The sequence below is a fragment of the Drosophila eugracilis genome, unplaced genomic scaffold (assembly GCF_018153835.1).
Source record: "Drosophila eugracilis isolate 14026-0451.02 unplaced genomic scaffold, ASM1815383v1 contig_394, whole genome shotgun sequence".
Classification (NCBI taxonomy): Eukaryota; Metazoa; Arthropoda; class Insecta; order Diptera; family Drosophilidae; genus Drosophila; species Drosophila eugracilis.
The window spans coordinates 608,679-635,993 of record NW_024573254.1 but is presented as its reverse complement, the minus strand read 5'-3'; the positions used below and the strand labels follow the sequence as shown (position 1 = coordinate 635,993).

Sequence of the window (27,315 nt, the reverse complement as noted above, 5' to 3'; positions counted from 1 at the left end):
GGCAAGAAAGTGATTTGTGATTGATCATATTGCTTGCTTATCTTATATAAAAATGGTTCTATTTCCATTATTATTATTATAATTAAAAAGTAGACTTAGGTTTACAAGACTTAAATCTACTGAGGAAGCCATGGCCGGCCTCTAGGGCCTTCGTCTGTTATGTTTCCAATATAAAGTCTAAAAACTACAAAAATATCTTGTTTTTTTAACGAATTTGTATAAGAAAAGTTTTAGTTCTTAACAAACTAACAGAAATAAGAAAACTTATTAAAAAAAAGTTTGCTTTGATTTGAGATACATTTTCCATTTTTATCTGAAATAATTATTAAGAAGAATAATTTGTTTCTTTTTTAGTACATTAAAGCTACTAAAAGTAGTAAAAGTTGGTCAGAACTTTTAAGGAACTTAAGAACTACATTTATTAAAAATTATAAGAATTTGTAAGAATTTATAAGAATTTATAAGAATTTTATGCATTTATTTCCTATGTAAATTATTTTTAAAAAGTTTCTTTATTTATTTTATAATATGCATATTAAACATATATTTTTTTCTATTACTTTTTGTTATATTTTTTCTTATATTTTCTTATTTATATTTTCTTCTATTAATTTTATATTTTAATTTTCTATATTAATTGTCTTTAAAAATTTGCTTTATTAATTTTAATATATTCCTTTAAATTCTATATATTATTTCCTATATTATATATATTTTTCTTTTAATTTTATGTTTTAAGTTTCTATATATGTTAAGCTGCTTCTGTATTAATTTTTCATATTAGTTTCCTATATTAATTTTCTATATTAATTTTCTATATTAACTTTTTTTGTTAGTTTCCTATATTCATTTTCTTTATTATTTTTCTATATTCATTTTCTATATTCATTTTCTATATTAATTTTCTATATTAGTTTTCTATATTAATTTTCTTTTTAAATTGTGTTTAAGCATAGACTTTTCTGGTGACTAATATTTTAAAATGATGACTGCCAGTGACCTTGCTTAAGTTTTTGTTTTTAAGACTTTGTCTATGTATTTTGTTAAGGTGGTACATATTATATATATCATATGGACTTTTCCTTATTTAGATACTAATTTTAAAATGAAATATTTAAGGTCTACAATATATAATACTTATATTAAGACCAGACCCTTAAATATAAATATATTTCTCAAAATTTCTAAGAAGTTAGTTTTAAACTTAGAAAAATCCTAAAAATTCTAAAAAATCTTAAACAATTTTACAGACTCCAAAAATTCTAAAAACTTGAAAAATTCTAAAACTTTAAAAAGTACAAAAATTCAAAAAGTTTAAAAAATTGGAAAAACTTAAAAATATTAAAAAAATATACAAAATTTAAAAAAATTTGAAAAAAATTAAAAAACTTGAAAAATTTAAAAAAATTATACAAAAGTTTGAAAAATCGAAAAAAAATTATCTTAAAATACAAAAATCTTTGGAAATAGATTTTCCAACTTGCCCCCCTTAGAAAGTTGAGGATTTTCAAAAATGAATATCGCAGTTTTGCTGTTATTTTTGCTGTGTGCTAAAAAAAGAAAAGTGGGGGAAAAATTTATCGCTAACTGCTTGGCTGATTGTCCCAGTTCTTGTTCGACTTTTTCCCCTACCCTCTTCTCCCCACCCCCCACACACACACAGCTCCTTTTCGGCGATTTGGCCTCTTATCTAAGACCATTGCCATAGCTTTTGGTAATTGTCTAAAGGCTCCTGCTGCTTTTAGGATTTCAGTCCAAGGGTTTTTCATCGAGTTCAATTTCACTACCCGTTCTTTGTTTTTCCGGCCCCCCTCATTTCCTAGATTTTCTTTTCTATTTTTTTTTTTAATTTTATTTTTTCTGGTTCTTTGCTGCTGCTGCTAAAACTCTTGGAGTTGTTGTTGCAAGTTCTTGCAGCTTTTAACACGCATACAGAGGCGTCTCAACACGCACACCAACAAGCCAAGGGAGAGTCCTATGCGTGTGTGTGTGTGTCTGTGTGTGTGTGTATGGTGAAAAGCTTTTGGTATCTGCGCCTTCGTCATCGTTTTTGGGTGTGGTGAATTTGTGAGAGTTTGGTATGGGGACTTTTGCCTTGCATTTGTGTGCGTTATATAAGTCGGTTATGAGTCGCGCGAACTGACGAACCCAACCAACCCAACCAACCCACCCCCCTCACTCTTTCGTCACCCCTAAGAGATATCACCGCTAGCCGAAAAATCCACCACGGCCCCATTGAGAATGTTACCAAAAAAGTTCTCAGTTGTTGATAGCGCACACATTTAGCCAGCCGTATATTCCGCCGTAGTCCGTATTCCGTATTCCGTTTGCCGTTTGCCGTTTGCCGTGGAGCGACCGTGCAGAGCGCTTTTCAGTCGCTGATTTGACCGCCAAACAAACGCAACGCAGCTCGGCTGGTTTTTACTTCTAAAAAAAAAAGAAAAGAAGAAAGAAAATAGAAAGAAAAACCAACAACAAAAATATAAGAAAAAAAAAAGTCAAAACGCGCTCTCCGGTCCATAACAACAACGATAACAAAAACAACCAACCAACCAACAACAACAATAACAAAAAGCAATTACATATAAAAAAAGAAAAGTTGGTTTGTTTTCCTTTTTTTTTTTTACAAGTTCCATAGTTGACAATTTTTTTTCGGTTTCAAATAAAAAAGGAAAAAAAAAACAAAATAAAAACAACATAAAAAATACAACACAAAAAATACAACCAAAAACAAAGAGTAAGCAGCAGAAGTGCATATAAAATTAAATGAAAACATTAGTTGTGCTTAAAAAAAAAAGAAAAGAATAAAAATAAAAACAAAAAAAAGAGGAAAAACAGAGAGGAAAACTAACAAGAAACCAAAAACCAACAAAAAGGGATTAAGTGTTTATTTATATTTGTGTAGCATACTTTTGTGCGGAGCAGTCAAAGATTAATTTACACAAAAGGGATCCGCACTACCAAACACACACACACACACACACTCGCCCACACACACTCTTAAACATACAGATAGCTAGAAAAGGTAGCAGAAAGAGATGGCTAGACGAAGGTTACTTTCGCATTTATGCATATGGGTTCTCGGTTTGGGGTTTTTTTTTAGTTTTAGTTTTGGTTTTGGTTTTGGTTTTAGCATTCGTTATGCTTACAAAACTTGACCCAAATTTACGTTTTGCGGTCCAGCAGCTGCCGCTAAATAATAATAATAATAATAACAAAAAATAAGGAAAAACTAAAACACAGAGCCTGCGGAGGTTGAGAGAAAGTAGAGAAAGACGAATAGGAGGGGGCGGCAGCAGCAGGCAGCAGCAGCAGGGAGCCAGCGAGACAACGTGGAAGGATTATGTAAACAAAAATAAGTTTCCCTTCCCTTTTGTGAGCTCGTGTCGCGACGCTCAGACTTAACCTCCAAGGACTCTCGGTTTTTAAGGGGGCGTAAAGAAGGGAAGGTGTATGCCTGCTGCTATGGCTTTGCCACCTCAATCCTTATAGCCACATCTTTATCTACCATCCTTCTATCCATCAATGGCCGCAATCATCCGCACACAAAATCCATCCGTAATCACAAATGCAGTCAGTCTCTCACACTCTGACTCTCACCTTGCGTGTCATTTCCTCGTTTTTGCGAGGTTTTCTCCTAAAAACACACCTTTCTGCCGCCTCCTCCCTCAGGCTTTTACTTTTTGTTTTTGCTTTCGTTTTTGTGGAGTGACAAAAGAAATGAAAAAAACAAAACGTAACAAAACATGGCTACAAAATGCATTTTAATTTGCATCAATTATTTGATAATTGGCCATGGCCAAAACGGGCGCACAAATCCCGGATTCAGGCACGAAAATGGTTGCAATGGCAAATGGCAAATAGCAATGGATAAGATCTCCGAATGCCTCGCCTGCCTGCTGCCTGTGTCGCTTGCCTTCTCTGCCTGCCTGTCTCATTTGCAACCAAATTGGGCAATCTGTCCAGGCTTAATAGATGCAATCTGCCACCATTTGACGATCTGCAAATGCAGATATTTGATTAAGGAATGGGAAGGACTTTAAGTGGCTTTATTTTTGGTCTTTTAGTTTAGGTTTTTGGTTAGGGAAGGGAGTTGAAGGAGTTATTAACTAGGATTTGCGTTTCATATTGAGATTAATATTGGGATTAATATTGGGATTAATATTGGGATTAATATTGGGATTAATATTGGGATTAGTATTGGGATTTATCTTGGTTAATTTGAGGAAGAAAAGGCCTGCTTTTAGGCTGCTTTTAGGCTGCTGTTTTAAAGTCTGAAGATTTCTATTTAATATGATTTACCCTAAAAAGTTTAGTTTTTGTGCATATTTCTCTGATTAATTCGATAACTTATTTTCATAGTTAAACAATGTTCAAGTTAAACATTAATTATAAAATAAAATTTTGATTTTTAAGAGATTTTTCCTGAAATATTTAATAAATATATATTAAAATTAAAAGATATCCAACGTTTATAGTAAAAAACTGCAAGAATTTACCAAAAAAGGTTTATCAAAAAATGATGTTTATTGGTTTTTCTAATCATTTTAGTTCCCAATTTAACATTTTATATTTTTTTTAAATGTTTTATAATTTAATTTTAATTTTCTTTGTATTTTGATTTTGTATTTTATTTCTTATTTAAATAATTTATGTTTAAAATGAGAAACTTATTTGGCTTTCCAAAGATTTTCTTAGCACAAAAGGTATAAAAAAAGTAGGTTAGCTTTGGTTTTAAAAAACTTCTTTTAAATATAACAAAATATTAACAAATATTTGCCCAAAAACTTAGTTTATTTATGAAATAATTATGATTTTTAAACGATTGTTTCTTAAATTTAAATATTTGTTTAAAATGAATTTTAGAAATATTTTATATTAGCTTTTCTAATGAACTTCTTTCAGTTCTTTGAACTTTCTTTTTTGTTTTTGTTTTTAAAGAGCTTAGATTTTGGTCGATCTTCTTGAGTTTAAATATTATTTAACATTACATTATTTTAACTTGTTAATTTTTTTTAAAAACAGAATTTCGTTTTTAAACTGTATTTTCTTGAATTTAAATATTTCTATTAATCTTAACTTTATTTTAAAAAGATTTTTGGGTTTTCAATGATTTTCTAGAGTTACTTTCAGTTCTTTTAGTTTTTTTTAGAAGAAACTTTGCTTTTTAAAGGATTTTTGTTTTGTTTGCTTTGATTTTTAAACCTTTTTCTTGAGTTTAAATATTCTTTTAACTTTTGATTTATTTTTTTTGGAAGAAACTTTTCCTTTTAAACGATTTTTTCTTGAGTTTAAATGTTTTTCTTGTTTATTTTAGAAAGAAATTTGTTTTTTTTTATGATTTTCTTGCTATTAAATATTTATTTAATCATTTATAAAGTTCAAATTTAGGAATATTACAACTTAAAAGCAAAAACTTTAGGGGTCTTTCTTTTTAAATTATTTTTGTTTTACCTCAAAATTATATACTTTTCCATTTAGTTGGTCTGCTTCTAAATCCATTTATCTTTCCCTTTCTCTTTCCCTTTCTTTTACTCAAATTACCAAAATTCTTGGCCAAACTTATTTGTGTTTTTCTCAATTATTTGTTAGTATAAAAATTCATATTAAATCTGGCATTGTTCGTGGCAGGATTTCAGTTTCAATTTTAGAATGGCAGCATTTATTTGCTGAGAGCCTACTAGCTGCCACCCAACCATCCAACCACCCTATCACCCACACTACACCAATCACAGTTTCCTCTAAGGAATTCCACATTAAATGCTCTGAGGAATTTGCATTGCCAAGATGAGTTTCTCGTCCTTTCCGCTCTGAGCCTGGCCTAATCCAATCGCCTTAAGGTAGGCACTGACATTTAGGCAATCCCCCAGCCAAGTTGATTGCAATTCGCCCAGCACCACCCCCTTCGTCACCGCCTACGCTTTCGCCTCTGTTCCAACCTTTCCTGCCACATCTTCGAGGTTTCGAGTTCTGCATTGTTTGCATCGAGACTTTCGCTTAATATTTTTTGTCGTTTTCTTTTTGTCATTCATCCGTTTGGATGGATGGCTGTGGATGTAAAAATTAATTTACCACCTCCGCTGGTGATGCGGGGTGACGGCGCGATGCCTTTGCGGGTTCCGCATCTTCAGGTTTTTCCCCACTTCCCAACTTAATGCGGGCGCAGTTTTGGCTTCATTTACATTTTTACACTGGAAAAATGTTTACTTTTTCTGAGCTTGATGTGCAGAAATGAAAGTTTTTTAAGGACAAACAAACTTTAAAAATCTCTTAAAAAACCAAGAAGCTGTTTTTAATAAGTCTTAAATTATGGCTTTTTCTTCAAGTTTTTAGCATTTTCTTTCACGTTTCATATATAAAAACTGGCAGATTATGATTATAGACAAGCTTGTTTGGTGTTTCATTTTAAATTTCTACAAATTTTCAACTTTTTAAAACAAAATTTCATACAGAAAAGTTTAAGGAAACTTTTTTCTCCACTTAGTTTGATTGCCATCACATAAATTGTGAATATTTATTACCAATTTCTTATGCAAGTGCTTTAAAAATGCATAAAAAGTTTCAATTTAAGTTTATTTTCAACAAATTTCTTAGAAAATGTAAGACTTTTTATGTCAAAGATGCTTAAAATGCAACTGCAAAGTACAAGAAAAAGTTTGAAAGTCATTTTAAAACTGCTCTGAAAAGTAGGCAATAAAATAGGAAAATTTCAATAGTTTAAAGCCAAAAGTTTGGATTTTCTTGCTAATAGCATAGCTTAGGAGACAGCATTTTAAATAATTTAAAAAAACCAAAGTGTTAAATATTAAATTAATTACTTAAATTTAAAAACATCTTAAGCTGTTAATAGTTATTTTCTTCGGTGTAATCCAGCTTTCGGGTATCGTTTACAATCCATTTCATTCGAATAACTTTGCGCGTAGCTCCGTTCCATTCACCGCCTTTCCATTTCCATTTGCCTCCCCCCCACTCTTTCTCTTACACTACCACCTCTCCTCTTCAATCTTTTGGCACCCACACCTTATTCCCTCAGTTTTGTTGGCGAGTGTAGAGAGGATGAGTGCGAGAAAAGTGTTGCATGCTCGCGGGCTAAACGCGAGATGAACACGCAACTGAAGGATAAAGAGGAGGCGGTTGGTTTTAAGAGGGGGTGTGGCCAAAAAGGAGGAGGCTGAAAGACAACAACAACAACAACAAGTGCAGCATTAAAAATAAGCACACACACACAGACAAACAAACTCACACATAGATAGAGAGAGAGAGCGGAAAAAGGAGGTGAGGGGAAAGAAAGACACATTCAGACAGATAAACGAGTCGAGTTACAAGCCAGGACTTTTTTTTTTTTTTGGTAGGGTAGGGGCGAGAGAAGAGATAGCAAGGACCTTCTGATATCACCATCCCTTTCTTACCTATCTCGCTGTCCCGCTCGTTGGCACTGCATTAGCAGCCAGCTGTGAACGAAATAAACGTAAAAATATTTTTAGTGTGAACAAATTTCAGCTCGTCGCTCGTTGTAAAAGGCAACACAGAATGAAACTGAAACACTGCGACAAACGCACACAAGCAGAGGCGTTACACCACAGGCACACGCACATCTACACACGCAGAAGGAGCACACCTGACATGATAATACACACAGATGCAGACACAGAGACAGAGACTCGCAGAGAGACAAACTGTGTTTAGTTAGCAAATGCCAATGGCTCATGTTAGTCGTCAGTAGAAAGCAGGGAAAGAGTGTGGTGGTGAGGTGGGAGGAAAGAAAGTGGGAAAGGGTCTCTGTGTGGGTGTAACACTTTGTGTCTATGCAGGTGTGTGTGTGAGTGTGTGTGGGCTTGTGTGTGTGTTTGCGACAGTTTTGTAAACAAACAAAGTCAAAAGCAACAAGAATTTCAAGCAACTTGAACGAAGATATCGGCAAGGGCCGGGCATCTCTCTCTGGGTCGGTCTGGGCTTTACATAATTGCAAACGCCCTTAAAGTTATTCTTAACAAAAAACAAAAAAAAAAAATAAGAGTTTATCAAAAGCGAAAACAGGTGACCCCATTAGGCGAGTAGTTACAGGAATTTCATAGGGATTTTGAGGGATTTACAAGGAACGTTTTAAGGGGTTCTTTGAAGGAAAGTCATAAAGGAATCCGTCTAAATCTGAAATTAGTTGGATAAAAGACAAAAACTAAATCAGTTTACCTTTTATTTGATTTTGTTTTTAGAAATATTTAAGGGATTTTAAAGGTATTTTATAAAATTTTAACGATATTTGATAGCTGGCTAGATGGATTTCGAAGATTTTGTATATATTTTGAAGGAATTTTTATGTATTTTAAAGATTTTTCATATATTTTAAAGATATTTCATGTTTTTTTATAGAAATTTTATTTGTTTTTATAATATTTTACTCTGTTTTTAAAGAGATTTTATATATTTTGAAGATATTTTATATATTTTTAGGATATTTTACATAATTTTTAAGATGTTTAAGATAGTTAGGTTAAAATATTCCTCAGGATTTTTATATATTTTAAAGATTTTTATGTTTATTTAGAAAAATTTTATTTGTTTAAAAAATATTTTACTTTTTTAAAATATATTTTTTATTTATTTTAAAAACATTTTATATATTTTGAGGATATTTTACATCATTTTTAAGTTATTTAAGAAAGTTAGGTAAAAATATTTCAAAAGATTTTTATACATTTTAAAGATATTTTATGTATTTCAAAGATCTTTTATGTATTTTGAAGATTTTTATGTTTTTTGTAAGGATATTTCGTGGCTAGTTAGATAGGTTCTTACGTTATTATACAATTGTTTAAGTTATTTTATATAATTAAAAGATTTTTTTAGTATATTTTAAACATATTGTATGGTTTTTAAGAGATTTCATATATTTTAAAGATATTTATGTTGTTTTTTAAGATATTTGATGGATTTTTAGCTAGATAGGTTCTAATGTTATTATAAAATTGTTAAAAATAATTTTAAACATATTTTATATATTTTAAATATATTTTATATAGTTTTAAGATATTTTTTTTTATATATTTTAAACATATTTTAAGTTTTCTAAAGAGATTTAATATATTTTAAGGATATGTTTGATATTTTTTAAGATATTTGATGGCTAGTTAGATAGGTTCTGATTTTATTATTCCATTTTTTAAGATATTTTAAATATATTAAACATATTTTATATAGTTTTAAGATATATTTTTTTATATATTTTAAACATATTTTATGTTTTTTAAAGAGATTTTTAATATATTTTTAGAAGATTTAACTACTAGATTTTATAATCTTTTTATGACCAAAAATAACAGGCCAAACCTAGGAGCATAGAAACATATGATTAACCCTATATATGTTAAATAAGTTATAAAACAGAGCTTATAAACTTTGAAATTAGTGGCTTAAACAGATTAGCAAAGTTTTTTTTAGGGTTTTCAGATTTTTAGATAATTTTTTAGATCCCAAAAAACTATAGTTTGATGGGAAATGATGCAGAAATATCAGAGAAAACGTTAGTAAAAGGTGTTTTCTTTTCAAATTGTTGTTATCTCTCTAGAAAATCTTTCTTCTAAGGTTTCTTAATATTAGATCATAAATTACCTTATTGGTACTTCTAATACCTAACCAAAACCTAAAAGGTTACCCTACCCTTAAAGGTATATGATTAAATTCCAAGTTTATCTCTGAAAAAGTCGTTTAATGATCTCTATCAGCTATGAGGATCATTATCACTATCACCATTAGAAACTCAGAGAAATATAGTTTCTTACTAAAACCTTTAAAAACTAAATCCAAGACTAGAAACCTTTAAGATTTCCCTAAACAAAACTCCATTTAGCCAAATTACTTTTCCTTTCCACCCAACAAATGAAGTTTTCTTAGTTTCTCCGGGAAAAGGGATTAACAGATTTCTTGGGTTTTGGTTTCTTTCTTGAATATATCTCGGATCTCCATTTCAACCGAAGAGCGAGCTTAACAGCAGTTCAGTTTCAGTTTTTCTGTCACGATTTTCCAGCATCCACTGGCTTTTCCCCAAGGATTGAGTGTTTTTGATTTCATTTCTGCACTTGATGCGAGCGTTTTGCATGCGACACATCTCGGCGGGACTGCATCTGAAATTAACAGAATTTATTTCATTGCATACAGTAGTACCATCCCCTCCCCTCCCCCTTTCTTTTGCCTTTTCCCCTTATTTTCTCTAGAGAGAGAGAGAGAAAGAGAGAGAGAGAGAGAGAAAAAAAAACAAAGGCAACTTATTTTTATGCCATTCGCGTCAACCGCAGAAGGCAACGCAGAACAGGCAACAACCCACAGGGCCCACCCACTTTGGCACAGGCACACACACACACACAGGGTTAAGTTTTTTATGCGCTTTTGTTTGCATCCTCTGCAGCGGGCCACGCCTCCGTACGCCTTCTCTCTGGGTACAAGGGTTCTCTTATTTTTTTTTTGTGTTTTTTTTTTTTTTGTTGCCAACTGTCATGAAAAGTTCGAGTCGAGAGTTGACCTGAAAAGTGTCGCTCTGTGTATTTTTATGCCTTTCTTTAACCCCTCGTAGCCCCTTTGCTTAACCCTGCCACGCCCCCACTGAAAGCATCCACTGGCATCGTTATAATCATCGACGTGCTAGTAGCCATAGCTGAACTTTGTTGCCTGGAAAATCACTAATTGAACATGGCCAAAAACTGGAAAATAGTTTTTAATCAAAAAAGGGGGGGTGAAAAAAGGAAAGACAGGCAGGATTATCGATAAGTTTGATGGATGATGAGTTTCAAAGGGGGTGGTGGGAGTTTATAGCTGGTTAAAAACAAATACAAGTGGACTCGAAGAAGAAGCATCCTTTGGCTAAGATCACTTCACACTAAGCTGTTCTCTGGGGGAAAAGTTTGTTGAGTTGAGCTGGGAAAAAAAAAAGTCTGAGAAACTTTTCATAAACTAGCCAAGGCAGGGAAATCTATAAATATATATATATATATCGGAATAGGAGTATATATATATATAGATTTAATAACAGCGAATGTGCTGTGAACTTTCTACTTTCTTTTTGCATTTTATATTGCTTTCTATATATATATATTATACTATATATATAGAGAAAAATTATAAAGCATATTAAAATACTTATGGAAAAGTTTTGAAAAACCAAAAAAAAATACTAAAAAGGAAAGGAAAGGAAAGCCAAGTTAAACGAACTTTGACAACAACAACAACAGCAAGAACTAAGTTTGCCACTAAAAAGCAATAGCAGTCAAGTGCAACAATAACAATAGCAATAACAACAATAACAACAACAACAACAACAAGAAGCGTTACTAGTAACAGCCAAAGCAACAACAACAAAAACAACAACAAAAAGAACAAACATGGGAAAAAAGAGCTCCAAGTTGAAACAGGATACCATTGATCGCTTAACAACGGACACATACTGTAAGTAAAACGAAAGTTGTTAGGGATATCGAGATATATATATATATATATATATATATGTGTGTGTCTCTATATATATATATGCAAATCGAAAGGGTACAGTGCGTTTCATAGGTAGTTGGCTTACACAGCTAAAGACATGGTAATCATGGAAGATATTTCTTAAGCTTCATTATCTGAGATAAAGAAAGTAAGATTATTAAGAGGTCTTTTCATGCTTAAATAGATGAAGAAATAATAGATTAAAAATTTAGAAAATGTGCAAATAAATATTTAAAAACATATATAAAAAAAATTTAAAAATAAAAATAGAAATAAACACAATAAAAAATATAAAATATATATAAAAATAAATGTAGAACTAAACATAATAATAATTCTAAAAAAATACATAATAATAAATATGTCAATAACGAAATAAATAAATTAACAAATAAATATACAAATTCAAATATTAATAAAAAAAATAAATATAATAACAAATAAATGCTTAGAAAAATAATCTATTAATAAATATCACAAAAAATGTTAAAATAAAGTTAAAAATAAAGTTAAAAATAAATTTTAAAAATAAATTTTAAAATAAATATAAAAATAAATATAAAAATAAATATAAAAATAAATATAAAAATAAATATAAAAATAAATATAAAAATAAATATAAAAATAAATATAAAAATAAATAGAAAAATAAATAGAAAAATAAATAGAAAATAAATAGAAAAATAAATAGAAAAATAAATAGAAAAATAAATAGAAAAATAAATAGAAAAATAAATAGAAAAATCAATATAAAAAATAATCATAACAAAATAAAATATAATAAAAAAAATATCAATAATTATTAAATAAATAAACTAGTAAACTAGCATAAAAAAGAAAATAAAAAATTATCAAAAAAATATATTTTATATTTTTTAATATTAATACTTAAGGTCTAACAAAGGTTTTGAAATTCCTATAAAGTCATATAATTAAAGTAACTTTATAAAATATTTCCAATTAGTATTATTTCTTAGCACATTTATAATAAAAACCATTGCATTTTTGTTTTAAAGAAATTAAAAAATTATGTATATATTTATAAACCAAATTAAGCTTTAGTTAGACATTAATACAGGATGACCCATGTAGTGTTTGCTTTTTGAACTTTCGGTAATTTTGACTTTGACATTTCGAATGGCATTGTCAATGTGTCAGATATTTAGTAGAAGGTTTGCGGTTAACGAAATGGTTAAGTTTACGCTCGAAGGAAAATTGGGAAATATTGATATTTTTCTAACAATTTCAAAACGCAAATCTTTCGTGGGCCACCCTACAGAATGGTAAACCTCATCTTCATAGTAGATTACACAGCAGTGGCTGCTTAGAGGTGCTTTTCAAAATGTTGCTTTAGCTCAGCCTTTACTCAGCCTTCACTCAACCTTCACTCATCTTCTCATAACCCAGAAATCTCATGGAAAATCTCTCAAATAAAATATTTATTCCACCTCTTTTTAGTTTATTTATTTTTGAAATTACCCTAATAACACTTTTTCCACCCACACACTAACCCACACACCCATTTCTCTGTTTTATTATCTGATTATTATCTGATTATTATCTGTGTTTTTAGCACAGCAGTGATTTAAATTGAAATTGATTAGTTAAACTTGAAGATTGTTTACAAAAAATTCTCACATGCCCCCAAGAACTTTTCCAGCCTTAATAGACATTCGTATTATTTCCACCAACCCACTCAGCTCCCCTTAACTACTCCCTTCACCCCCTTTGATTTGCCATGTAATAATTCCATTTCCTTATTTATTTATTTGTTTGTTTTCCCGAAGCATTTTTCTTCTTCTGTTTTTCTCTTTCCCTTTTCCCACCAACTCATTTTCCCTCAGTTCTTTTTTCTTTTCCATCCCACGATTGGCATTTTCTCATTTTGATTTGTTTTTGTTTTCGTTTTGCGGAGCATCAATCAAAATACGGAAAGGTGCAGACATTTTCCGCGGGTTATATAGTACATATCGAGATAAATGCATAATTCAAAAGTGTTTTCCCAAAGAGAGAAGGTCAGGCAGGAGGACCAACAGCAGGGGGAGGGTCTGAGGGACTGAGGGACTGACTCATCAGTCATGGTTTCGATGGCAATAAAGTCACCCAAACTGACGGCAAACATCTGAGATGGGGGGTAGACTGGTACTGGGGACTCTGTTGGGATTCAATTGAGAAACTTGGGATTAGCCATCTCAACTTTTGGGTGGGTGCATAAAACTGGTGGAGTGATCCTTTAGGATATTGAGTTTAACACCCACTCCCTCCCCTTTGTGGAAATCTGTAAAAGCACTTGACATTTATGGTTTAATTTTATCGCTTCTCCCCTGGTAGCCACTTTTGCTGCTACTTTGTTAGAAATTGACATGTTATTGTTGCACAAACTGACATTTTCCAGCCATGGCTGCCGCTCGCTCGCTCGCTGGCTCTTTCAAGTTTAGTTTTCCAGTTTTTGGTCGAAAAATACTGGACTTTTGTGCATTTTCTATTGGGTTAAGGGTAAGGGAAAATGATTTGAAGAATCATTTTAATGGAAATTCATAAATATTTGTTATTCTTTGTAAATCAAAAGTTGGTAAATTTAACTGACAAATGCAAGTTATTGTGTATTTCTAGACTAGTTTCAGGTTAGAGAGCAGTTTTGCTTGCTTTTAAAAATATTTTTGGGGGTTTCAAGGGTTAACTTTGTGTGTTTTTTATGGTTTTTATAATGAAAATTGTTGGAATTTTAAAGGGGAAGGTGTTTTGAAGAAAATTGGTAAATATTTTTTAGTTTTTTTAACCAGCAAGTTGGAAAATTTAAATTTGAAAGGAAATCCCAATATTACTTCTAAGAGACTAGGAAGACTTTAAGGAGCTTTACCTGCTTTTAAACTTCTTATTTTTTTGTAATTCATTTAAGTTTTTCTTAGATTTGAAGTTATTTTTTGCATTTTTAAGTTTACTTTAATAATGAAAATGTTTAAAATGTAATATTGGGAGGGGCTCTTAAGGTGAATTGCTAAGTTTTTGACATTTTTGTGACTCTGAAGATTGAAAATTTTTATTGTTATGACTACTTTGAGGATAAGAATATTAAAAAAAGTTTAACTTACTTTTAAACATATTTTTTGATATATTTCTTTTAAGTTTTAATTCGATTTAAAGTAATTTTTTGCAGTTTTCATATAACATTTATTTTAAAAAAGTCTAAAATTCCATTTTTGAAGAACTTTCTAAGGTGAATTGCTAAGTTTTTAATATTTTTGTGACTCAGAAGATTAAAAATTTGTATTGTTATCACTCTTTTGACAATGAGAATATTCAAAATAGTTTAACTTGCATTTAAACATATTTTTTGTATAATTTTTTTAAGACTTAATTCTATTTAAAGTATTTTTTTTGCATTTATATTTGAATTTAATATTAAAAATGTCTAAAATTCAATATTGGAAGAAGGCAAGGTAAATTATAAGCAATTATAAGTTAAGTTTTGATATTTTTGTGACCCATAAGTTCTTAAATTTAACTTACAAAGATTGGTTTTTATTATTTTTTATTTTTAGGAATATTTAAAACAGGTTTATATAATTTTAAAAAGTTATGTAATATATATTTTAAGTTTTAAGTAGACGCAAAATAGCGAACTTTGTTAATTTTTAGATGATTTAATAATTATAAATGAAGGAATTTAACACAGGAAAGTCTTTTTAAGGAAAAAATTAATATAAAAGTGAATTTATTTTATTTCTAGAATTTAATATTATTTAATATTGCAATAAATTATTAAGGAAGAAGGATAAAAGGTTAATGTGAAGACTATTTGTTTTTTTTTTCTAGGGTTTAATTTAGGTTTCATTCCTTAAGAAATATTAGTTTAGTGACTATTAAGTGCCTTTTAAGTGACTATTTAGCGACTTTTTAGTGACTATGTAGTGACTATTAAGTGACTTTTTACTGACTATTTAGGGATTACTAAGTAACTATTAAGTGACTTTTCACTGCCCATTTAGTGACTATTTAGTGACTATATAGTGACTATGTAGTGACTATTAGGTGACTTTTTACTGACTTTTCATTGCCTATTTTGTGACTGTTTAGTGACTACTATGTAACTATTAAGTGACTATGTAGTGATTATGTAGTGACTGTTAAGTGACTTTTCACTGACTATTTAGTGACTACTAAGTAATTATTTAGCGACTGTTAAGTGCCTTTAATATGAATATTAAGTGACTATTAAGTGACGTTTTACTTGCTATTTAGTGATTTTTCACTGGCTATTTAGGGACTTTGAGTATAAGTAAAGATATAATGTCATAATATTCTCATAAATTAAATTTCATTAAATTTTAAACCCAATAGACTAAATCCAAGAACTAAAACTTCTAGAACTGCAAGTTGTGGTACTTAAACTTGTTAGCTCCACACATTAAACTTGTATTCTTACTCAAAAGTCTTAAAAAAGAGCTTCACCCTCTACAAGTTATACTCCCCATAACGCAGAATACTTTTTCTAAGCCCATAAATAAATAATAATTCAATTCGAAAGAACAACCAGCTAACAAACTGCACTCGGCACTTAAGTAATTAACTAAATTACTATAATTCCTAGTGCTATTAATAGTATCCAAACTAATGGGGCCGGCACCTTTATGCCGCAGCAACAGCAACAACCCCTCGCTGGAAATAGTCAATTCAAACGGAAAAGAACTTGCAACATTTTTTTTTTACTACTTTTAGAGCTGCGTTTATTCTGTGTTATGTTAAAACGGCTATTTTTAGACCACTTTTCACGACATTGCAACAGTGTTTGTGGCTTTTCTCGTAACCCTCTTGCCCCCTCTTTTTCCCCCTCTTTTCCCCCTCTTTCCCCCCTCTTTCACTATACTTTCTCCACCATTCACCTGACAAAGTTTAACATTAATTGTATGCTTTGTTGCAACATTTTTAGCTTACATTTTCAACCTTTTAACGTTCGTAGTTACCTTAAACGTTTGCGGTTAGCTGTTAGCTGTTACCTGTTTTGCGGGCCATACAATGTGTGAGGGTTAACTGCTGGTATTAGTTACAGTTTTAGGTTTATGATCAACTTTTACTCTCTCTCTATCGCATATATCTGTTACTTCTATAACTTCCTCTATCTTATGCTTCTACTTCCTACCACTGCTAAGCAGGACATTACATTTACTTAGCTGGTTTTTCCTCCTTTTTTTCTGTCCTTTTTGCCCAAAACCAGTTTTGGGCTTCTTAAAAATGCAAGTCAGAAACTTTTCAAGCCCAAAACTTTGTGACTAATTGCTTTCGTTTTTTACCTACCCACCTCTAGTCTTTACTCTCCACTCTCTCTACCCTCTACCCTCTACCCTCTACCCTCTACCCTCTACCCTCTACCCTCTCCCCTCTTTGCATTTTCTTATTCTGTGGTCCGCAGGTCATGGGTTAACCAGCAGCGAGTGAGGGGTTTGGTTTACTACCCCCCCGTCAGTAGGGCGTATAAATAATTACCGTTGGGCATTTGCGGCGGGCACCTGGCCAAAAAAGAAGATGAGAACAGGATGGAGGCCGAAGAAAAGTGTTGACAGATTGCTGCCAAAGTTTTCACCGTTTTTTAATGGCTTTTCCAAAGAAGTTGTTTGTCTTGGCTAAGGGGCTAAAATGGAAATGGAATTCATTGGATTCTTTCAGCTTCCAACTTCCAGCTGCCAGCTCTTTGTGCTTAAATATGCAGCTCAATAATTGTAATCCTCTTGCCTCAAATGTTGCAAATGCCACTCCCTTAGTTTGTGTGTGTGTGTGCAACAGCTGGTGCTTGGTCAAAGATTTGCTTGTCCGGGCGGGCAAAACAAATGAATCAGCTGAGGACTCAATTTATTGCCAACGGGTCGTATGAACAATTTCTGCTGGCCTGGGTCAATATTTGTCCTGTCCATTGACATGCCAATCAATTGGACATTAAACTAACCCCTCGTCTTAACCTAACCCTCTGTTGTTAGCACTAAAACTAACCGCCCCTCCCTCGCCCATGAAATAAATAAATAAACCGACAGAAATTTGATTAGTTTAGGCGAGGGGGAAGGGTGGGAGGGGAGGTTGGGCCAGTTGGGCAAAGGCTGAAAATGCTAATTCCCCAGTGCGTTTAGGGCACACTCAGTCACTCAGTCCTCATATACCATGGAGGTTCGAGTTTGGGATTTTAACGAGGCAGGTTAGTGGTCAGCTTAAAATGGCTGAAAAGAAACAAACGTAGTAGGAAGAAAATAGCTTTTTTTGTAGAGTTTTTGACTTTAACTAACATTTTCTATTCATTTTTGATGTTTTTTTTAAGATTTTGTTTAACCAATTTTTCATTTTTAATGTTTATCAGCTGGGATGATCGATTCTTTTGTGACAATTGATCTAAAATTTACTTTTTTTCCACTTTGAATGCAATTGAAAATCAAATTTCGAGTTCAACGAGGTATGGCACTCCTTATTTGGACCAATTTTGGCTTTGCTATAGCACAAAAACTGATTTTTTCCCACCCAAAATCAAGTATACGTCCTTTGGCAGCAGAGAGTGCGGTTTTGTTGCCGTTTCTTAGCTCTAACTTTGTCAAAACAAGCTACGTGGCTAAAACAATGACTGTTTTATGCAGCTTACTACCAAAACTAAAGGCTCCTTTACTTGCTTTTATAATTATTGCTCTGATTTTTCGGTGTGAGCTCTGATTTAATGGCTGAAAAATCAGAAAACCTAATTTAACAGAAATTTGCAAGACTTTGTTTGGTTATTAGCTCTAGCTCGGTCAAAACAAGACGCACAGCCAAAAGAACGACTGTTTTGTGCTGCCAACGACCAATACTAACCACCCCTATCACTCGTTTTTCGATTTTGGGAAAGTCAATTTTGACCCAAATTTCGCATTTTTGATAAGGGGTACCATCATCAAAATTTTCAAAAATGGCCCAAAAATGAAGTTTCCCAGATTTGAATGCAAACCAATTGGGAGTCATGGCAATCAAATTACATTCCTCATTTGGACCATTTTTGGCTGTGCTATGGCCAAAAAACTGATTTTTTTTGCTCGCAATATTAAGTATACGCCCTTTGGCAGCAGAGAGTGCGGTTTTGTTGCCGTTTCTTAGCTCTAACTTTGTCAAAACAAGCCGCATGTCTGAAACACTGACTGTTTTATGCAGCTAAGAACCAAATCTTAACACCCATTTACTTACTTTATGCGTTTTTGTTCTAATTTTTTGGTGCGAGCTCTGCATTTGCATTTTTATGCTGATTTTGAATGCAAAAAAAAAACCGGAATCGGGTATAGAAAATAAAAAGAAAATGATTTCTTTCCGCACTGGGATTTGAGCCGCTGTACTATGAAGTTTGAATGCTCTGCCCCCTGAGCTATTCCAGCTGACATAAATTTTGAAAACTAAGCCAAAACTAACCGCTGTACAGCCTGTCATTTGGAAAATTTAAGGGTAGAAGGAGAACCGAAGTAGGCTGTTGCTGACATACTTCATATTAACTTCTAACCGAAGTAGGGAGTGTGGCTTATATTTAGCATTTGGAAACTGTCACATTGCCGCCGACGGTGGCGATGGGAGCTAAATTGACTACCAAAATATGGAAAAGCGCCGTCGGTCCGGGTTCGAGTCCCGGTTTTTAAGATCTAAAGAGCATGGTGAATCGAACAAAAAGAAGAAAAGAAAAAAACAAAAAAAGTACAGGGGAGAATAAATTCAAATTTAAAGTGTAAAAGTGTGTAATAAAAAATTTTTTTTTGTTTTTTTTTTTTTTTTAATAATTGTTTGTTGAAAAAATAGGTTAAAGGATAAATATTCTGTTCAATAATTTAACGTTAGATATATAGGGTGGTTAGGGTTAAGTTTACGCTTGAGAAGAAAATTGAGAAATATTGATATTTTTATGGCCATTTTAAAACGCAAATCTTCCGTGGGCCACGCTATACTCTTTAATTGGGGCAAAAAAGGGATATCGTAACATTTGCTCCAAATTTAGTTGAAGAATAAATGCTGATTTTTAATAGGATTGAATATAGATCGATAAGGAATTAAGCATACAAGCATAATGATAAAAGGTAACATCATCATCTTTTTTTTTAGTTGCGGGAAAATGAATTTTGGCTCAAATTTTTCATTTTCGATCATCTTAATTTTCGAAAAAATGGCCCAACATTTACATTTCAATCTGTGAATGCAGTTTTGATAAGAATAAGAAAACAAGTTGAACAAGGTATTACATTCCATATTTGGGCCATTATTGGTTTAGTTATGAACAAAATTCGGATATTTTAGCCGCAAAATCAAGTATACGTCACTTGACAGCAAAGAGTCCAGTTTTGTTGCAGTTTCTTAGCTCTTATTTTGGCTCTTATTTGGTGCTCTTCGCACAGCGAAAAGAAAGACTGTTTTGTGCTGCTAACGACCAAAACAAACCATCATTATCACACGTTTTTCAATTTTGGGAAAATTTATTTTTACACAAATTTCGCATTTTCATTAAAAAAATTTAAAATTTTTGACAAATTGCCCAAATTTGGCATTTCAAACTGTAAATACAGTTTTGTTAAGAGAATTAGAAAACAAACTTAACGAGGTATTATAGATCTCATATTTGTTTCGTTTTTTTTTTATTTTATTTAAGTTTATATTATATTTATTGATTAACTTAAGTTTATGTTAAACTTTTTTAACTAAAACGTTGTCGTGTGTTGTATGTGTTTCTCATTGGCTCGCTCGTCTTATTGTCGTCTCACTTCTTAAATCGAACTCGCTGTCTTATTAGCTCTTCACTAAGCACGTCTTTTCTTTGTTGCATCTTCTCACCAACTCCTTGATCTTCATGTCGCTTCTCTCGTCATTAGCATCGCTCATCTCGACGTCCCTCTTATTTGTCTAAGTCTTGATTATCTCCTTCGCCAGATGGTCAATCGTTACCTTTTGGTTTCTGCTTCGTTTTCCTAGGGTCTTCATCTGTTGTTCTAAGCTATTCTCACATATTTAGACCATTATTGGCTTAGTTTTAAGACATCAGGATCAGGATTAATCGAATTTTGCATTGGTTATAGAATAACAACCTCTTTTTTTGGCCCAACAAATGACTAAAATTTGACTTTTGCATCTAGGAAAGGCCATTTGATTGGAAAAATAAGTTTTTCCGATGTGAATTAAGATAATGAGTTTATATCTGACTATATCAATGAACAATGTTCATTATTAAATTCATTTTAAGCAATGAATTGAATTTAACAATTTGTTAAGCTTTGTAAAGTGAAAAATAATCACAAAAAGATAGCCATTTCAGATAACTTTTAAAGCCTTTTTGCAATTAGATTTTAAAAAGCCATCAAAAGTCATATTTTGAGCTTTATCAGATGAGCTAGCAAACCAATAAGAGAGCCTGGAAAATATAGTAAAATGTAATTTGTAAAAATAGTAACAATTCGGATTGGTATTTTGAAATATTTGCGGAAAATACTTCCAAATGGAAGAGAGGAGAACCTAAAAAAAAGTAGGGAAAAGTCATTGGTTTTACACTGAAAATGGCAGCGACAATTGCGCACAGCGGAATGAATATGTTATACACGGTCATCAATCGATTGGAATGGGGGGAGTGAGGATGAAGGATGAGGAGAGGATGCTGGCTGCTGACTGCCCCCTCTCGCAATATCCCACACATCCCTTACAGAAAGGTGAGCCCACATTGGTACTCCTCCTCTGGCATCCCTTTGGCATCTCTTTGCCACTGCTGATCCGCAATCTTTTCCATACCAACTTGAGCTGACAGAATGACTCTTGCCATTCCATATATGACAATGCAATGCAGGGAAGAAGAGGGGAGAGGTATAGGCGATGGGCAACAAGTCGTATGAGCAATATGCGCTTTATTTACAATCAATACACAGAAAGCGTCGTCGTCGTCGAACAAGTGACGCACCGTAAAGAGAGGCGGAAAAATGGGAAGCGGGGGAGGTTTTGCGGAGGAGGAAGAAGAAAAAATGAAAGGCACACACAATGGCCTGGCCCGTAAATGCCGTTATATTTTTACATGCCACACGTCAATAATACAAAAAAAAGAAAGAAAGAAAGAAAGCAAGGGAATATGGGCCTCGTCTGTCTGTCCTTTTAGCCAGGCTATATCGATTACCAATCAATTCTGCTCCTGGCGTTCCTGGCTGTGCCAATTGTTGACTTCATTGGATTGACATTCCCCCGCGGGATAAGGACAACACAAATAATGGATTACAGAGAATAGGAGGGGCTGGGCGATGAGGGGTTGTCGGAGGGGAAACCCACGAATCGCTTTTCTTTCTGCGGCTAATTAAAATGCAAATGCTGCAGCGATTCCTTTGCCAGTCAGTCAGTCAGTTAGCTAATCAAAATGAAAAATGATAAGCAAAATGAAAGAGAGGGGAAGCAGAATGGGTTGGGAAAGTAGGCAAACCTATTGAGGGGAGCTGCACTGAGAGAAAATTTGTGGGTTTTTAAAGGTAAAAAGAATGAAAATATCATAAAAGTGGAAAACTTAAGAACCTAATTAGGGAAACATTTTGTTGATAAATTTTCTAAAAATAAAAGTATTTTCGAGTATATTAAAAATCTTAAAAAATTAAAAATAAATTTAAAAATATTTAAAAATTTAGAATTTGGATTAACAAAATTGAAATTCTGCAGATTTTTAAGTTTTTTTTTTGTAAATAAAATTCTTTAAGAAGATCTTCAAACTATTTGTATCCCAAAAGTAGGCAATACATTCTGCTTAAGCACAGTTTTAGCAGCACTGGAAATGTAATAACATCAGAAAAGCTGAGAAATATTGAAAGAAAGTTTGGTTTCTATTTTTTCTAAGTGCATTATTTCTCAGCTTTATATGTTTGGAAGGGAGAGTGGAAGGGTGTGGTGAAGGGGGTGGGGGGGGGGTGTCTTTCCTAGATGATATATGAACCACAGCGCCATGAATAATGCGAGTGGCCGCTGCAGATAACTGGCAGCCGCAGCCATCGCAGTCAATAGCCCCGCCGTCTCCAGGTTTCAGCTTTAGCACCATCTCCCTTGGGGAGTGTTGGATGTCCAGTCACGCCTCCCATCGACCCCTCCGCCCCCCACCCCTACGAATCGCCACTGAACTTTTCCCACTTTTCTTTGCCATCCAAATTGCTGGCCATTGACCACGCAGAACAGAGCCCCCTCAAAAGCAATTCCAATGTGTGTAATTTTGCGTGAATTTATGTTTTCATTTTTTCGTATTGTTTTTGTTGTTGTTGTTGTTTTCGATTGCCTGCCGCCTGGTCGTGGTCCGTGGTCCTGGTCAAAGAGAACATGTGCGCCATTCACACGCCCAAGAGTCAGGCAGTCCTGGCAGGACCTGGGATCAGGATATGGCCATGGTCAGGTTGTTTGAAGGACCCTCCCAAGGGGGCGGGAAGGAAGGAGCAGCGTTTAAACGTTTGGTAAACGGCCATTAGGCCAACGGCAATGGCCAAACAAAATGAAAAAAAAAAACAGAAAATAGAAAACGAAAACAGAACATTTTATGCGCCAGCAAAACAAAGAAAATTTATATATGTATTATATATATGCATGAATTGGTGGTTGAAAGATGTGGAGGAAAATCACCGAGAAAGAGGGAGGAGAAAGAGGGAGGAGTAAGAGGAGCCGGTCCAGCCCTGGGCGTGGTCGAAAGACAATGAAAGATAATTCAGGACTCGAACCGAATGAGTTCAGCATTTGCATATGCAAGAGGAGGAATAGGGAGGGTAAAAGGAGGGAGTGTGGTGGGAGTAGGGGAGTACATAGAAATGTAGATAATGAAGAGGTCATTCAGGGAAAACCCCTCCTCTAAACAGCATGCCGACACCCCCCACCCTCACGCCACCTGCATCACTTTCCAAAAACGGCAATCAATAATGAATGAATAATTTAGCATCGATGATTTCATTAGTCGCTGCAGCAGAGAGTAAATTGATTTAGAAGCCAACAGTGAGAGCTAAATGTGAGGTGTATATAGGTTTATATATTGATATATAGGTTTATATAAAGATATATATGTTTATTAAGATATAGGTAAGCTAAAGCTGCAGCTATGTTATGTACTAAGTTGACAAGCCTGCTTTTCTAGGTTATCATATCTGTAAATGTGTATAATTTCGAGGTTTAATCTGCAACTTAACAAGATTTTTCTGAGATTAAAGATAGTTTTTTCTATAATTTATAACTAATATAGTAACAAGGTTAACTTAATGTTTATAAGAACTCTTTTTGGTGTTCTAAATTTAAGATATTTATGTTATATTTTATTAACTTATAATGTTCTTTAAGTCAAAACTGCTTTTAAAACTACTTTTAGGTCTTTAAAAAGTTTAATAACTTTCCTTAGGGTTTCAAAATATCCTCTTTATAAGCTAAAACTGCATTTCAGACAACTTTCAGGCCTTTAAACTTAACTTAAATTTATTGAATTCTTAAAGAAAATGTTAAAAACTTATCTTAAGTCTTAAAAATATCCATTTTAAAAGTCAAAACTGCATTAAAAACTTCTTTAAGGCCTTTAAAAAAGTTTAATAACTTCCCTTAAGTCTTAAAAGTATCTTCTTTGTAAGTCAAAACTGCTTTAAAAACAATTTTCAAGCCTTAAAACCTTTAAGATGCTAGCTTTTTGACCTTTTTTATAATTTCATTTTATATAATACCTAAAGAAAATGTTTAAAAACTTACCTTAAGTCTTAAAAATGTACGTTTTATAAGTCAAAACTACATCTAAGATTACTTTTAAGCCTTAAAACTGTTTAATAAGTTTTCTTAAGTTTTTAAAAGTATTCTCTTTGTAAGGCAAAACTGCATTTTAGACTAATTTCAGGTCTTTAAAACTCGAAAATTCTAACTTTTTAACATTTTTTAATAATTAAAATCTAGTAAAAATCTAAAGAAAAAGATTATAAACTTCTCTTATGTCTTAAAAATATCATTTTTGTATGTCAAAACTATATTTAAAACTTTTTGTTAAGCCTTAAAAACTTTAAAATTCCAAATTTTTAACACTTTTTTATAAGAAAGTTCTGGGCAAAACTTAAATAAAGTAAAAAATCTTCCCTCAAGTCTTAAAAATATTCTTTTTATAAGTCAAAACCTCATTAAGGTCCATTTTTAAGCCTTTAAAATTTGTATTACATTTTTCTTAAGTCTTTAAAATATCCTTTTTGTTGACCAAAACTAGATATCAACTTACTTTTAAGCCTTAAAAATTGGAAAATTCTTAATTCTTAACATTTTTTATAACAAAATTTTAGGCTAAGTCAAAGGAAAAAGTTGAAAACTTAAAAATAGCGAAATAAAATAACTTTTCTTTACTTTAAGTCACATTTTCCTGGTCAAAATTGATTACAAAAAACGCAAACCTTTGATTATTTAATTTAATTTGCTTTTTATCAACCCCTCCCCCGTCTATCATCGATAAGCCTTTAAATCCTTTTTGCTAGTCGTCACTCTCCACACATTCACTGACAGTTTTTAAGAAAAATAAACATTTGACAAAATAAGCCATTGTTGTTTTGAAACGCACTGTACCAGAGTTTGAATGAAACAACACATGAATTTATCAGCTCAATTGAACAAATTTTACTATATATATATCGTAAATATATATATATATATATATCTTCTGACTATCATAGCGCACCTCCCAAAAATAATTCACTGGCACCTTGTAAATATTTCGAATGGCGTATAAAAATTTAATCCACTTCGATTTTCTGTTTTGTTTCCATTTGCAGTCACAGAGAAAGAAATACGTCAATGGTGAGTTGGCATTATAAATGTGTGGTATCTGTGAGATAGATAGATAGTAATTGAAAATATATAATATATATTTTTTGTATCTTTTGAAAAAAAAAAACTTCATCAAACTAGGCACAAAGGATTCCTGAAAGACTGTCCCAATGGCCTGCTCACAGAGCAAGTATGTATCTTTCAGATATTGGTTTAGATCTTACTTAAGGTTTAAGTATGGTATAAATTGGCCAAAAACCACCTGAGCGTGGCCAATTCATTTAAGTCAAACGGTTAATTAAGTTCATTTTCCGCCGTCTTGCACTCCTACCCCTCTCTCGGCTGGATTTATGTTTGCTAATTTCAGGGTAAGCAGCAGCAACAGCAGCAGCCGGCTAATACCTATACAAAGATGGGGTTGTTTAGGTTAGTGGTGGTGGAGGGGCGGCAGCATTGTTGGCCAAATGTGTTGACGACCCTTCGACTGCTAATGACATTTGCCTTTGTACATGTTGATGTTGGCTGCTGTTGCTGCTGCTGCTGCCTGACTGCCTTTGTTGCTTTTCTGTTTTCTGTTTTCTGTTTTCCTTTTTTCCCTCTTTTTTTCCCCTTTTCTTGATAATCAAGTTTATTAATGCCAAGCATTATTCAGCCGATAGCTCCTTTCATCGACATATGCTGTGCCACGCCTCTAATTGATTCATTTACATTTGTCTTTTGCCGCCCTCTACCTTTCTACCGCCCCGGCCGTTTTCGCCTTTCTTTAGGGCTTCATCAAAATCTACAAACAATTCTTTCCACAAGGCGATCCCAGTAAATTCGCTTCGCTGGTTTTTCGTGTCTTCGATGAGAATAATGTGAGTATGAAAAAGAAATCTCTGTTTTTAGAGAGAAAACAAAAATCTGTCTTAGAAAGAAAAAAGGGGGCTGAACACGTCGGTTTTTGTTACATTTTTTCACAGAATTTTTTAGAATTTTTTCTTAAGAAATTTGTTTAAAAAATCAAGCAAAATTTCTAAGATTTCTTATTAAAAGCCTTAAAAATATTCATAAAATTTCAAAAGTATTTAAAATTATTATAAATTTATTTTATTCAATAATTTAATCAAAAAAAGTAGATTTAACTTCTCAAATTTTAACTTAAATTTACCTTTTAGCCAACTATTTTCTTACTTTTTCTCGTTAAACTCAAACTACAAATATTAAAGTATGTAAATTTTTACCAATTTATCTTTATATTGTGCTCTGAAAAAAGGCGAAAAAGAAAAACACAATTTTCGGTTTATTTTCTTGTGAGTGCGCTGACGTTGGCGAAAAATGTCCTGGCGACAGGACAACAGCCACAAAATAAACTGATTTTAGCAGGTTAATGTCCTGCTCTTACCGCTGGTGTTTCCTTTACCCCCGCCCCACCCCTCCGACTTGGTTTATGGCATGGGCGATCATAAATTTTCGGTGGGAGGCAGAGCCTTTTGTTGTTTTTCGTTTTTATTATTTATGGGCGCCCATGGGCGTGGTTCAGCCCTCTTCAAAAAAAAAAAACAGAAAATATACCCACAACCCACAGAATGTCAACTGTCTGATGTCTGCACTGATTTGCTTTCTTTGTCTTTCTGCGCGCGTGTGTGTGTGTCTCTCTACTTCTGCCTGTGTGTGTGTGTGTGCTTTCTTCTCCCTTTTTCTTTCTCTTTCCCTCTCTCTCTTTTTTCTCTTGCCTTCCCTTTCCGCTTTTATGGGTCTTCAGGATGGCTCCATTGAGTTCGAGGAGTTCATACGCGCCTTATCCGTCACATCGAAGGGCAACCTGGACGAAAAACTGCAGTGTAAGTGATGGTTTTTTTTCTTCTCCTCTTTTCTTTTAAACAAGAAAAAAACCTTTTTAAAAAAAAACCATCAATCGATAAATATTTTTATCACTATTTTGGTTTTATTATTTATGGCTTGACCACAGGGGCCTTCCGTCTTTACGATGTGGACAACGATGGTTACATAACGCGAGAGGAGATGTACAACATAGTGGATGCGATCTATCAGATGGTGGTTAGTACAGATTCTAGTTCTAGAATTTGCATATTTATCGATTGCGTT

General features: G+C 32.7%; 1 protein-coding gene across 2 annotated transcripts in view; it reads left to right on the top strand.

Annotated features, from left to right (window-relative positions):
* Nucleotides 1-2,006: 2,006 nt before the first annotated feature.
* LOC108109958 (frequenin-1) overlaps nt 2,007-27,315 on the top strand; it is a 29,137-nt gene continuing 3,828 nt past the window's right edge. Inside the window, exons 1-7 of one of the 2 annotated variants that reach the window (XM_017218774.2) lie at nt 2,007-2,598; nt 11,173-11,436; nt 25,233-25,257; nt 25,369-25,417; nt 25,995-26,084; nt 26,972-27,050; nt 27,179-27,267. In XM_017218774.2, the coding sequence (XP_017074263.1) occupies nt 11,373-11,436; nt 25,233-25,257; nt 25,369-25,417; nt 25,995-26,084; nt 26,972-27,050; nt 27,179-27,267 (396 nt within the window). In that variant the 5' untranslated portion in view covers nt 2,007-2,598; nt 11,173-11,372. Of the gene's footprint in view, nt 2,599-11,127; nt 11,437-25,232; nt 25,258-25,368; nt 25,418-25,994; nt 26,085-26,971; nt 27,051-27,178; nt 27,268-27,315 lie in introns of those variants that run through there. The other variant, XM_017218773.2, reaches the window with a different exon arrangement.